Genomic DNA, 13,759 nt, shown 5'->3' with positions numbered 1-13,759 from the left:
CACTTTTTATACAGAGAATGCCTTCACAAAGAGGTCTCATGTCAGCTAACGGCTGTACTGCTGTAACTAGGCTTGCCCAAATCAACCCTGCCATGACTTTTTGTCTAATTGCTGAAAGAGATACAATATTCTGAACAATACTTGACAAAAACTTAAGGCTTTAGCACAAGGAGCTGCAGCTAGAAGACTGCCATAAAGTTTTCATTCCATTGCAGCTTCTTTATCTCTTGTATTTAGTGTCCAGGAGAGACTTTCTAGAAATGCTGTTCAACATGAAGGTCACTAGTGTTGAAATGCCAAATACAGTCCACCTTCTGAGATAAGCGAGAGGTGTGTGCTGTTGTTGCTTAAACATACCATATAGTATGTTTAAGTTGCCATTTACTTTGCAGATAAAGGATTAAATGCTATTAAAAGGTAGAAGCATTTACAGGCCTAGAATTCAGTAATCAAGACATTAAGTAAAAGTTACCCCTTCAAACACCATACATGTCCTGCTCTACTGTTCTGTTGTGAGAAACAGAAGCAAGCCAGGGATGGGCTGCAGGATGCTATGGGGCAGAGCAAAGCACAGGTCTTTTAGCCAGTTCTGGAACTGTGGGCAAGGTAGGTCAGTTGTTCAGAGTTCAGAAAAACAGCCTCACTTCAAGTCATTTACTTAACCCTTACAAGTTTTTTACTTTTTTTTTTTTTTAAGGTAAATGTTTCCAAACATAGAAACTAAAAAACCAAACTATAGAGAAAAATGAAAACAACCTGGCCAATTTGGGCACTCAAAGAGGATATAATATGAACTATAAGCATACTGAGATTTAATAATTTTAAGATGTGGAAAGTAAAAGGCTCCCATTAAGCACAAATGGGTTGGTTTGTAATGTCCGTATCTCGTTAATAGTTTTGCTTACAAGGATTCTTCAATGTGCAGCAAAGAGAGCTTTTAATTCTTTGGACTCCCTACTTACCTGTTGCTTAAACAGGGAGGAAAACCAATTAAAAACATAGACCCATAATGATAAAAAATTACTGTATGTCATTTCTCAGGTTTTCTGATGGTAAATAGAAAAATACACATGGTTTACAGCAAAATGAGAGTACATCATAACTAAAAGCCTAAAAAGACCAAAGAATATTTCATCTGTTAGTGATAACAAATGGCAAACTAATGAATAGTGCTGTGTGCATCTGAAAATGGGTTTGTAAGCCCTGCTTAGAACACACCTGTAAAGCCTTGACGGTAAGTGCAACCGGCATCACGCAGCTGCAAAACCAAGCTAGAGGGGCTGAAAACATGTCTGTATTTTCTCTATCTATCATCTTGAGGCTCTTGAGGACTAGGATGGCCCTAGTGTGAGGGAACACAAGCCCTGAAACGACCTACCTGCTCCCAGCCCTCCCACAGTGACACACAGGAGCAGCGTGGAGAGCACAAGCATCTCTGGGCCGTGGCACAGAGCTGGCTCAGCACTGCCGCGAGGCCCCTCCAGCCGGCCTCTCCTCCAGTTGGAGCTGAGGATTGTTTTACAGCCCATTGCCGATTCAGCAGGGCCATGGGGCACTTGATGAATTCCCTTCTCCGAAGAGGACGTGACTTGCCCAGGGCCACAGAAAGACCGTGCCAGAAGTGGGATCAGGACTCTGCAGTCCCCAGGTGCCAGACACGTGCTTGCCTTAAAACTGAGCACTTCATCAAACCGTAAAATCCAGCCAGATGGTGACTCTTTGCTATTATCTGGACTAGTGCTAGGAGGCTTAACGTGTGCAAGGCACGGGGAAGATCTGGATTCCAGTTTCGGTGTCTAAGGCTCAGAAGCCCAGAAAATGAATCCATGTTTTAGACCTAAATGCTGCTAGAAACCTGAGCATGTTTGAACCCAAGTTCTGACTTTGGTCCATCCTTCTCATGAAATGTTTCCATCTCAGCCTGGACCCACCAGATTCAGTGGGGGAGTTCTTTCTTTGGGAAGGGGTAGAGAGGTGCAGGAGTAAGAACTGGCTACTTCGTCAACCTTACTCTGCCCTGTGTACATGGCCCCAGTCAGATTCTCTTCTTCCAGGTAGCAAAGACTGCATGAGTTGGCCAATGGATCAATTTTGCCTCTTGGCAATCATTTAAGATCTTAACTGTATGGACCCAGGAGGCAAATACACCCTCTCTGCCTTCCATACATATGAATATACATCCCAGAACACCAGGACTCTCAGTTAAACTCTCCAAACCCAGGTCAGAGCCAATCAGAGATTTTTTGCAGTTGGAATTTTTAAAAAGTGGTTTATGTAGCTTCATTTCTGTCTCAACGTCACCAGCAAAGATTTCTGTTGCTTACCCTGCAAATGGACTTGGGCCTTTGTTCCATCCTCAGAAAAATCCTTCCAAGCTTGTGAGCAGGCCATTGCTCTTTGTATCTTGCTGCTGGGGGAAAAGAAAAACAACTACGTATTTCTCCTAAATACAGTAACTCCTTTATTTGTGTATTTCCTGAGCCAGGTATCTCTGAGGTGGTTCCAATGACCAAGTATTTTTTCCAATAGCTTCATTGTGCATGTCTTTGTCCCCTCCTCCCAGTCAGTATATAAACAGCATGTTAGTTCCCAATCAAAAGCAATTCCCTGCTGCTAACTGCAGCGGAGCCTTTGTCTTTCGTTAGCATGAGTTTTGGGGAGCTACTTGACCTCTGCATATGCTTTACCATTCCAGATGGTGCATGGTAGTTGTTGTCCATTCAGATTTAGTAAACAACACCACATTGTAAAGAGAAAAATAACTCAAAATCTAAGAAAAGAAATCAGTGTGCTAAACAGTAAAGTTCTGATTTCTTGCTAAAATTATGTCCTAATAATGGAAATGGTTTTCCCTTGAACTCCTAGTGAATTGGAAACTTAACTGCATTCAGGCCTCACTCTGCCACTCAGAGGCAGGCACTGAAGGTAATTCTCTGTGCTCCAGGCGGATCAAAAGAAACTCATTATCAGTCGGTCATCTAAAAGGATATGACAGCTTCACATCCAGTTGTTCGGCAGCTTAGATGCAGTCTGGAATGGATCTTTTCAGTGTCTGTTGTCTATAATAGCTTTTAGGGCTGGCTCTTCTTCCAACACACAGTACAAATCCTCTGGTAACTAGTACCAGCCACACACAACAAAAGCCAGCTAAATCTGGTGTAAGCTCAGAAATCGATGTCTGCTTGCCCTTTTTCTCATACTCAAATCAGCAAGAGTGTCCCAGGCCAAGCATTCTGGGCAGCAGCCCTGGGGGCAGGGGTTCTTCTGGCCTCCTATGAACACCGATACTACCCAGAAGACTGAATTCCCCTGCTCCATGCAGACCGAAGCTGACCAGGGTGAACAAGGTGTTCTCACTGGTCCCTTTTGACACCACTGGCACTGCACTTCATGAACCTGAGAACTGGAGCCGAGCAAAATTCCTTTCACAAGCATTAATAAAAAAAAGATCATGTAAGGCACACCTATGCTCATCTTCCACAAAACTTGGCTTCAGACTTGTCTACAGTTACAGCAAGCCAGCTGCAATTCATGTTACTTTTCTTCCAAACTAGAAAGACGGTACCCCCTGCCCGGTGCACGTGCAATCCATCATTTGCACGCCTCAGCTCTTCTGCTCATTTTCTCCCACATACCTACATATGTGCCTGCCCTAGCCACTTTCTCTCAGTGTCAATTAAAGCCTTTTGAAGGAATTGGTGCATGTATTTACCTAGGCAGCCTTTTGATGTTGTTGTTCCAGTTTCTGCGTCTGTCAGCATCACGGTCCCCAATCAACAGAGTTGGTTCCAGAAGTCATCTGTCCGCTTACTCCATATCCTGTCCTTCACCTATACGTATAGCTTCCTCAGGGGTGTTAATATATGTAAAATAAAGTTAACATTTCCTGTTCTGATAATAAAGATGAGTAGGTGGGAAAGGGAAGCCAATACAGAAACAAGATCCTTCTCTGTTTCTTCCACAGGATTTGCCCAGTAGATGAAGATAGCAGAAACAGAGGAATAGAGCTGCGAAAGAGGGCAGACGGAAGTGTGTGTTCATTCTAAGAGGAGGAGGCTGCTGGCTTAGGCAAGCAAAAAAATATGGAACCCCTCACAGACTGCAGCCACTGCTAAAATAATGAAGTGTCGCTGTGCGTCTTGGCTGCTGCCAGCCATCTTACAGTCTGCGCAGAGATACATCGGATCCAAAAGGATCCCCTGAGTCCCTGAACTCAGGTCCCTGGTGTTGCAGACAGCCGTTTTACATGACTCATTTCACAAGCCATTCACACTTGTTCCTAAAACTAATGCAGGTTCTTGTCCCTGATAGTCTATGGGAAAACTTCTCTCGAACTTCACCCTAAAGTTGCCTCGGATATTCTTGCTAAATTAACAGATAACAGTTTATACTTCTTTGTTCCTGTGCCAAGTTTTCTTCTGTTGAAAAAGCTCTTCTTGGTGTTTACGCACGAAATATTTATATTAGAGTCTAGCGCTGATGTTTAGAGTCTAGTATCAGCGTAAGGAGCTTTTTATGGCAAGAAAGTTTGTGTGGTCACAGCCTGTTGGCACAATCAACTGCAGAGTGAAAGGCAGTCATAGAAATGTGTTTTTGAAAGAGCTCGAATTATCTGGGTGATAAGTTGATATGAACTGTCATACTTCCACTCTGCCTCTGCTTTGCTGAACCATCAAAAGAAACTCATTATAAGTCAGTCATCTAAAAGGATATGACAGCTTCACATCCAGTTGTTCGGCAGCTTAGATGCAGTCTGGAATGTGTCTTCTGTTCCCTTGATGACGCTGCTCGTCTCTCGATACACCAGCACAAGTTTGTATTCTTTCTTGAATAAAGGTGGTGTTCCTTTCACAATAGCAACAGAGTCCCTCTCCACTAAAAATACATCATCTGATGCAGTGTAGGGTTATACTGTTCATTTTATGGCTTGTAGATGTTCTGCATAGGCAAGAACCTGGAGTGAAAATTCCCAGTTGTGTACTTTTTGCATCCTTGCTGAGACCTTTGCTCTGTATCAGATCAAATCCTGCAGCCTACATGTGAAAAAAAAGGCTAGTGACTTGCAGTGCTTCCATCTGTAATCTGCCAGCCTGCAGCACAGAGGGAGATGCTCCACACTTTCAGGAGAATAAAGTACTTTATTAAATGTCATGTGGAATACCCAGAAGCATGAGATGCTTTTTAAAAAGGTAAGCAAAACCCAAACAAGGAACAATGACTGGGCTATGGAAGTACACCAGGGCGGTCTGACACACTGAGCCGGGATTAGGTGAGCAGGAAGACAACACCGTTGACATATTCCACGAGAATGTGGAGACAGAAACTAATCTGGAAAGGCAGAAACTAATCTGGAAAGGCAGGGAGTAAGCAGAATACAACAACTACCTCTGGTCTAACAGAAGCGTTGCTGATGATCCTGTCCATGCATCATCACCTCTAGAGAACGTGCATCTTTGCATCAGGTCAAAGAGCCCAAGCCTCTAAACATCCAGGCTGCGCTAAATCCCATCCTTCTCACCCCCCTAGAAAGAACATATCGCTACGTTCACACATCCTGTGCTTTATTTTGGATGTAAAAATACATCCTGTATTTTTATTTTGCTTATCTCTGGGACATCAACAACACGGAAGCAGCTCCCTGAAGCTTTAAACTGGTGAAGACCAAACTTCCACAAGCGCCGAGTGCCTCCATCGGAGGGAGACCCGGCAGCTGCCGCTGTAGGTCTTCCAGAAGACTTCCAGAAGTCAGGCCCTGCCTGCCGCGGCTCTCCGGCCCGCACTGCAGCGTGAGTGCGACCCTCCCCTCGCAGGGCAGCGCGGGCGAGTGCCCGCGGGCTAGCGCCTGCCCTGGGGGGGTACCTCGGCCTCCCCGCGGGGCTGCCGAGGGCAGCAACCGCCCGCAGGGCCAGGGCCGCGGCTGGACGCCATTCGGGCACCAGGTAACCTCCCTGCTTGCAGACAGCTCCCTGCAGCACCGTCAGCATTTCTCATTTTTTAAAGTTAACGCGGATTTCAAATTCCCTCGGAGACGAGCCCTGCTGATGGCCAAACCCGCCCCTCATGTCTTCGCGGGGCTTCTGCTTTCCCGCAGGCCCCGTGCCTACCCCGAAAAGGGCAGGCAGGCCCCAAGGGCCCCTCACCCCACGGACTCCCCTCAGGGCTCGCACCCCTCCACGGTAGAACCTTAGGGAAAAAAACCAACCCAAACAACTTAGAAAGGGGCGGGGGGGGGAATTACCCCGGTTTGGCGGCGGCGATCAAAAATATCCTCGCACACACCCCCCAAGGCCCCCAGGGGCGTTTGGCGGTGGGGCTGAGCCTGTCCCCCTCACTGACAGAGCGGGGGTGCCGGTCGCGCTAATGGCTGGGGGGGCCCGGGCGGGTCAGAGCCCCCCGCCGGGGCAGCGGCAGGCCGTCCCGCCGCGGGGCAGGTGCTCGGGGGAGGCCCGAGAAGGCGCGGGCCGAGAAGGCCGGGGCGGGGGCGACCGGACCCCGGGCGGAGGCCGCCGGCAGCAGGAGCCGCGGACCGCGCCGTCGAGGGGACGCGCGGCGGCGGCCCCAGGGCCGGCCCTGCCTGCCCCGTCGGGTCCCCGGTCCGGTGCCGCCTGGAGCAGAGCCAGCCCGGCAGCACACGGGCGGTGGAGGGAAGGGAGAGACGGGACTTCCCCACTGGGAAAGCCGTGGCGGTCGGGAAAAAGCACAGCCCTTGCTTTGGGTTGGAGTTGGTTCTTGGTGGGCTGGGGGTAGAAGGAGGAGAAGCGTCAGCCTCCCCGGGCCTTGCTCCCGCCTCGCCGGGCACGTCCCCGCGGCGGGCCGAGCGGGCGGGCGGGCGGGCCGGCTTCCCTGCCGCCACCTCAAGCGCTTTTCAGTCGCCGCCGGCCGCGGACTCGGTTTATGCACTGTTGCACCCCTGGATTACTTTTACCGGCCTCTTCCTCAGGCACACGGGGCTCCCCGCGCCAAAACTCGGCCTGAGGGGGGTTGCACCGGCCGCCCCCGGTTGCCCGCCCGGCCCGGTCCCGCAGGGGCCGAGGTGCGCGGGGCGGTGAGCATCGCCGGCTCTCCCGCTGCCGGCCCGCCTGGGGATGCGAAGGCACTGCCGAGCGCTGGGTTTCCTCTTTAGCAACCTCGCCGCTTGTTTTGCTGTGTGGGGTTGGTGGTTTTTGTTGGGTTGTTTTTTTGGTTTTTTTTTTGCCGAAGGGAAGAGGGAAGGGGGGGTAGTCTGGGTGTAGGGAGGGGAGAGGGGGAGAAGAGTGGAAAACGTTGGCTCTGTCCATGGTCAAAGTAATTCAGCTATAATCCCCCTTTCTCTTCCTCTCCTGGAGCTCTATTCATATTCTAATCACAGCTTTTCCTTCCCTAAACCAGCCACTTTTATCAGAGCCCTAGCTTTGCACTTTTACTTCCACTTCCAGCACATACAACCGCATGCAGAATAAGCAACTTTTTCCAGCCTCCGTCCTGCCCCCCTCTCCCCCTGCAACATGCTAACCCGAAAAGGGATCCTCGCATCCTCGGGCTAGAGCTGGAAGGCAACACGAGTTTGAAAACGCACCCGTTTGGTTCTTCGTTTCTCTTGGCAATCGGGATCTCCCACCCCCCTGCTTTCCCCCCAGTCCCACGGAAAGCTCTCCGGGCCAGCCGGTATCCGCCGGCAGACAGGCCGGTGGCGGGGCGGCCCCCACCCCGCCTTGTCCTCGCTCCCCGGGGCCGCGGGGAGACGCACGGAGTCCCAGTCGCAGATCTGCACCACCGGCACCGCTCGCCGAGCCACTGGCAACTCCTCTCTCCCCTCACCCCCCCCTTCCCTACCCACACACATCGCCCTTTTTTTTCCCGAATAAACTAAGCTTACAAGATATTTGGGAAGCTGTGCAGCTTCCAACGCCATGTGCCCGCGAAGGATCCCAACCCAGAGCCCACCGGGAGGAGGAGGAGGAGGAGGAGGAGGAGGGGAGCTCGGCGGCGCTGCACGCACACCCGGCAGCCCCAAAGAGCACAACCCCAAACCTACTGCCCGTTTGAAGATCTAAGCCAATTTTGATCTCGGGCTGTAATGAGCCAAGGACCTTGGGTGGGGGCTGGGGGAGGGAAGGGAGGAGTGGAAAGGCCGCTGGAACTTTAAATAAGAAAAACGTTTCTAATGCTCTAATAGAAGAGGGAAGTCGAAGTGTTGGGATTGCGTAGATCTAAGGCCCCCCTTTTTGGAGGAAAGCTTTTCTTATTCAAAACAGCATCACAATGGGCTTCACATTGAGCCTTGCCACATCCCCATCTGAGTAGCAGCCATTCATCAGGCTGGCTGGCCTATCAATGACATTTCTCCCATCAGGGCTTCTATAAAATGATGCTTTTTCCCATGAAACATCCGCAAACATTTTGACGGGTCTGGCTTTGCCCTGCTGGATTACGGAGTGTCCCTCTCTCCCGCGCTACCCACCCCCCCAACTATCTGCCTCTGTCCTCCCTCCCCACCCCCTCGCCGCCACCCTGCTCCCTCTCCCCCGCGCATCTCTGAGATAGGGGCTCTCCACACCCCGGGACCTTGGGGCTCCCGTCCCGTCCATGGGAAGAGCATGCATTGCGGGTTGCTGGAGGAACCCGATATGGACTCCACAGGTAAGTGCCCCCCCGCAGGCAGCGGGCTCCTCTCGCCCGCCAGGGAGGACTTTTCAACTTGACCGTGGCGGCGGGGGCAGCGCGGGCGGCCGCGGGGGGGCCGTCCGCCTTACCGGCCTCGCAGGCAAATGAGCCCGGGCGTGTGCGGGGGAGCGGGGTGCGGGGGCCGCGGCGGGGGAGCTCTCGCCCCTGAGCTGGAGCCCTGCGGTTGCACTTGCGGATACGACGGAGCAGAGGGTGGTTTTTTGCCTTTTTTTTTTTGTTCTTTTCTCCTCCATAGGCTGCCGGCCGGCAAACTGATTTCCTCTCCGCTTCTAGTTTTAGGCGCTTGCTTAGGTTTGAGCGGAGCCTTTCAGAGGGGCGAGAAAACGAGGTTTATTAGGGAAGATGGTTGGTGGGTTAGGGCGAGCCCAGCGCCGAGGTCGTTTTGTCCCGCAGGCAGAGCCGGCTCTGGGCTGCCTTGGAGGGGAGGGAGTTCGGGGAAGGGCAGGGTGGGCCTCTCCCCCCGCACCCCCAAACGATGACTTGGCCGGTCCGGTAACCGGACGGGAGAAGGGCGGCTGCAGTCCCACCAGCGAGCGCCGCACGCGGGGAGAAGCCCCGGCGGGAGGCGAGGGGTACAGGCGCAGCGGAGGGGCCGCTGGCCCCGAGGGCCGCAGCCCGCGCCCTGCCACCCGACGGCCGCCTCTGCCGCCCGGCCCGGCCCGGGGGCGGCGGCGGGGGACGCGGAGGGGCAGGGAGCCGGCTCTCCCCGGGAGCAGGGCCCAGGCCTAGGTCTGCCCACCGCGGCTGTCAGCTGGCAGCCTCCCGAAAGCGCGGCCCCTTCTCTCTCGCCTCCTCCCGCCGGCCGTGCCCGTGCTCACGCCGCGCTACGAAGCCGGGTTTCCACCGGCCGTAACCGCTACGCTCTGTCCTGAGCGCGGCCCCAGCGCGCCCGCATGCAGCGGAGGGCAGGCAGCCGCCACAATAACCTTCGCGATTTTCATTTATCTTATTAGCACCGGAAAACACCCCCTCCTCCCCTCCCTCCCTCCCTGCCCAGGCGTTTCCCAGGCGGACAGCTCGCAGGTTAGGTAGGGCACAACCCGGCGACGGCTCCCCCGCTCCTGACCTGCCCCGTCCCCTCCTGCAGCCGCTGTGCCGGCTGCGATCGCCGTGACCGGCTCTGATGGCCGGCATGGCGGCGAGGTGGCCGGGGAGCAGAGAGCCGGGCTGCCCCAGCCCCGACGGAGCCCGCAGCGGGATCGGGTCCCCCCCGCGCCTCCCCGACGGCCGCGGCGGGCCGCGTCCCGGCGCTCCCCCGGGGCGCCCGCAGCTCCGTCCCGGCTCCTCCAAGGTCGCCCGCGGCCGTGCCAGTGTAGGTGGTGCGGGTGGGGACGGGGCAAGGGGCGGCGGGGCAGGGCAGCCCCGGCCTCGGAGGCGCTTCGCTCCCCGCCGCCCCGAAGCTGCCAAGGGTTTTCTCACCCCTCGCCCCCAACGCGGCTCGAAGGGCATTTTGTAAAATTTAATTATTGTTTTAAGAAAAAAAAAAAAAAAGGGGAGAAGGGGAGGGGAGGCTGCCCGGCCCTGCTCGGCTGCGACTGCCGCGGCCCCGCCGCGGGATCTCGGCGCACCGGGCGGGCTCGGCCCCTCGCCGGCCACCGGCGACACTAGCCGGGTGTGGGCCACTTTTCCTGCCGGGGCCCCGGGACAAAACCCGGGGGGTTGTTCCGGGGAGAAAGTGCTCGGCGGGGAAGGAGTCGTTGTGTTCCTGTCAGAGCGCATGCAGGAGTTCCTAGGGTGTAAAAGAAAGTTGCGCTTCTGTCCGACGGCACTGCCGAGACGGAGTTACGGGCGCTGCTGGCAACTTCTCGTTGTCGAGAGTAACGGGTCTTTAGGGAAAGAAAAAAATCAAACCAAACCAAAAAAGCCCCGCGTTTTCTATCCCTGCATTCAAAATTGTCCATCCTCGAGCTGAGCCTCCGTACCATTCGTTCCTTAAATTCAATATGGTTATAATAAATGGCAGCATGATTGATTAAGATAATATTAATCAGAAAACACTTTAGTCTTGCTAAACAGATGGCAAGAAAAGTGGAGCTTTGCAGTTGTCTCATTCAGACACCTTAACCTCCCTTTCAGAGGACTTAATCCAATTAGCTTTTCTCCTGAGTTTCAGTTGTTATGTAAAGATCCTTTTGCATTGTGGAAAAATATGGCTTCATTGAAAAAAAAAAATCAGTCATGTTTTAATTTATCCTTAACAGTTTTTCCCTAAAACAGCGGGATTAAAAAAAAAAAAAATCGCCCACGGCTCTAATTTTAAGGCGGGGGAAAGGTTTGTTTCCTTCCCCTTCCCCCAGCAGTGCCGTGTGCTTCCATCGAGTTTCCCTCATGTTCCCCTAACTCGGGCAGTGTCCCGCGGGGGCTGTCACCGAGCCTAAACCGATTTCTGGCCGTCTGGGGGCCCGGGACCCCCCCCCCAGCCGCTCCCCAAGGCAGGGTGCCGCGGGACGGGCTGGCAGGCGGCCGGCAGGGCAGCGGCAGCGCGCCCGCAGCAGCGCCCGGCCCCGACGGCCCGGCCCGGGCACGGCGCGGCCGCCCCAGCGGCACCGGCAGCGCTGGCGGGGAGCTGCCCTCGGAGCTTTCCCGCTGCCCGGCGGGGCCCGGTGCACGCCGGGGAGCGGGGCACCCACCCGGGGGGGCAGACAGCCCTTCTCGGGCCGTTTGCGGCACCTTTCCCCGCATCGTTTCGCCGCCGCCGTTAACTCCGTGAGGCGCCCGCCCGCCCCCGGGCGTAGTTTCTAAAGCCCGTAACTCCCCCGAGCCGTGCCGGGAGCCAGCGAGCCGCCGGGCGAAGTTTGCAGCCCCCGCCGGGTCTCGCCCGTCCGTCCCTTCGCTGTGGGGCACAAAGGGGTCGCCCCGGGGGAGCCGTGCCTGGCTTTTGGGGCTTGCAGGAGCGCGCCCGCCGCCGCCTGCCCTGCTCTCGGCCCTGCTCTCACCCCACACCCCAGCCGGCCCCCCGACACCTCCGTGCCCGCAGCCTGCCGGGGCCCCGGGGACCGCTGCACGGGGACCCCATCTCCTCTCCCGGCAGAGCCCGCTGGGGCCCGAGGGAGGGCGGCGGCAGGGTGGGTGCTCGGGACCGGGCGGGCCAGCACCCGGGGAGCCCCGGAGGGCGGCTGGGGCGGGGGAGGGAGACTTTGCGGGAGATCCCGGGTATTAATAACAGGTTTCCACAGCCGCAGCCCCCCCTAGTGACACCGGCACGGTGAGTGCGAGGCGCTGCCGGCGGCGGGGGGGCACGCCCGGGGGCGGGATGGGGCGCCCCGCGGCCGCGGCGGCACCGCGGGTTGGCACCCGGCGCAAGGGGAGAGCCCTCGTCCCGGTGCCCGCCCCCCCCCCCGCCGCCCCGACGGAGCTCTCCCCCCGCAGGACCCCCACCGGGGTGCCACCCGGCCGGGGAGCTGCGTGCGGGGACGCGGGGCGGCATGGATTTCCCGGGAGGCTGCCACCCTCCCCGTCCCCGCGGCACCCCTGGGAAAGCTCCCCACCGCACCGCTTCAGGGAAGCTTCAGGAGCCGAAGGAAAAGGAGGCGCTTTCTTGAAGTGCAACTTTTCTGCATGACTCAATAAATACCCCTCGTTATTTCAGCGTTGGAGCCAGGCAAAAACTCCGCTGGTTTCAAAGTGCTGGATGATGAGATCCTTGGGACGTGAAGCTGAGACTTAGGAGCTGATCCAAACCCCACTAAAATCAGCAGAAAGCCTTTCAGTGCTGTCAAGGACGTTGGGATTATGCCCTTAAAGCAGTTTGTGTGAACCACGAAAAGCGGGTTCCAGCGCCTGAGAGGAACACGTTGCGGTGGTGGCCAGATTTCGGTCTATGTTCTTATCAATATATGGGTGTTGCGGCAGTAATGGGTGACCTTTTCTATGAGCTTGCTGTTTAAAAAGTATCTAGCATATAAACACTGATTGAAGAGAATTAATGGCTTTCATATCCTGGTTCAATTACTGAAATCGCCAATATTGGTAATAAATACCTGAATGCTAGCTGGGAAAGCAGTTGTGACATTTCAGAACATACATACAACGCTGAAGCGTGCGACTCTAGGTCTCAATTTTTTTGAACTGAATGAGTGGTTGATTTTGCTGCTGAAAACTGTTTGCTTTGCTTATTGCAACACAGTTTACAAATAGATAAAGAGGGACTTGCTATTGGCTTTTTTTTCTTACCTTGCTTGAGTACTTTTCATGATTTATTTTTGTTCCAATAAGCAAAAAAAGTTCTTTACTGTTCCAGCATTTGTGTTTATAAAGGCTCTCACCTGATGAGTTGAGATGATCCGATGATTCTTTTGAATCCTAAATTTGATATGATATGGACATGCAAAAGAAATACCACTGGTCCTTTATATAATTTAACTCGACTATTTGTCTTATGTCATTTCATATCTTACATGATTCACACTTGAAAGAAATGGAACAACAACAAAAAAATCAACAAAGATGTTTTCTTTCCTGCTGGCTGCAGAGTTCCTGTGGACAATGTTTGTGCAGTAGGGCCCGATGCTTGGCAGCTCCCTCTGCCTTCAGCAGCAGCAGAACTGGGATCTAAACGCAAGTCCCAGCACTGGATCAGGTCTTCATTCCTGAGGGGTTTTTTTTAGAAGTTTGTAAAATCCATGGGGATTTTTTAGAGTTTTGTAAGTTGGTCAAAAATATCTTGAGTTAACAAGTTCATCTTCTAAGTCTGACTCAGAGAAAAGAATGATTTTATGATTTATTTGTCTGCTAATGAATTAACTCTAAAATACTTAGGGAGGGGGAATTGCGGTACTTTTCACTGCTCTGCAGTCTGTTATTTACCTGCAATAAAGAAAAGGTCTTTAAAAGAATGGAAAGAAAAAAAGAACTAAACCAAGCTTTTGCATAAGAATAGCCAGACAACTGTAGGAAACTATTTCATTTATTTAAATTACAGTTTAGGGTTTACAGTCCTCAAGATTTTATTTGTGTAAAACCCTCCTTAAAGAAGGGACTCCAGACTCAAACACATTAAACTTCTGTCTGTGAGACTGTAAAGAAACCTGTAGCCTCAGTTGGTCTATTGCAGCTGCACCTTTACTGTAGTAAATATCTATCGAGCGAAAGATCT

At 53.7% G+C, this 13,759-nt stretch overlaps 1 protein-coding gene across 1 annotated transcript in view; it reads left to right on the top strand.

The window, feature by feature from the left end:
• The first annotated feature begins 8,606 nt into the window (after window positions 1-8,606).
• The window catches only part of RFX4 (regulatory factor X4), a 97,785-nt gene continuing 92,632 nt past the window's right edge, over window positions 8,607-13,759 (top strand). Inside the window, exon 1 of the mRNA XM_059816707.1 lies at window positions 8,607-8,619. Within this exon, the coding sequence (XP_059672690.1) occupies window positions 8,607-8,619 (13 nt within the window). The remainder of the gene's footprint in view (window positions 8,620-13,759) is intronic.

This window comes from Gavia stellata, chromosome 4 (assembly GCF_030936135.1).
Source record: "Gavia stellata isolate bGavSte3 chromosome 4, bGavSte3.hap2, whole genome shotgun sequence".
Taxonomy (NCBI): domain Eukaryota; kingdom Metazoa; phylum Chordata; class Aves; order Gaviiformes; family Gaviidae; genus Gavia; species Gavia stellata.
The sequence above is the reverse complement of the archived record's forward strand: the minus strand, read 5'-3'. Positions and strand labels throughout refer to the sequence as shown.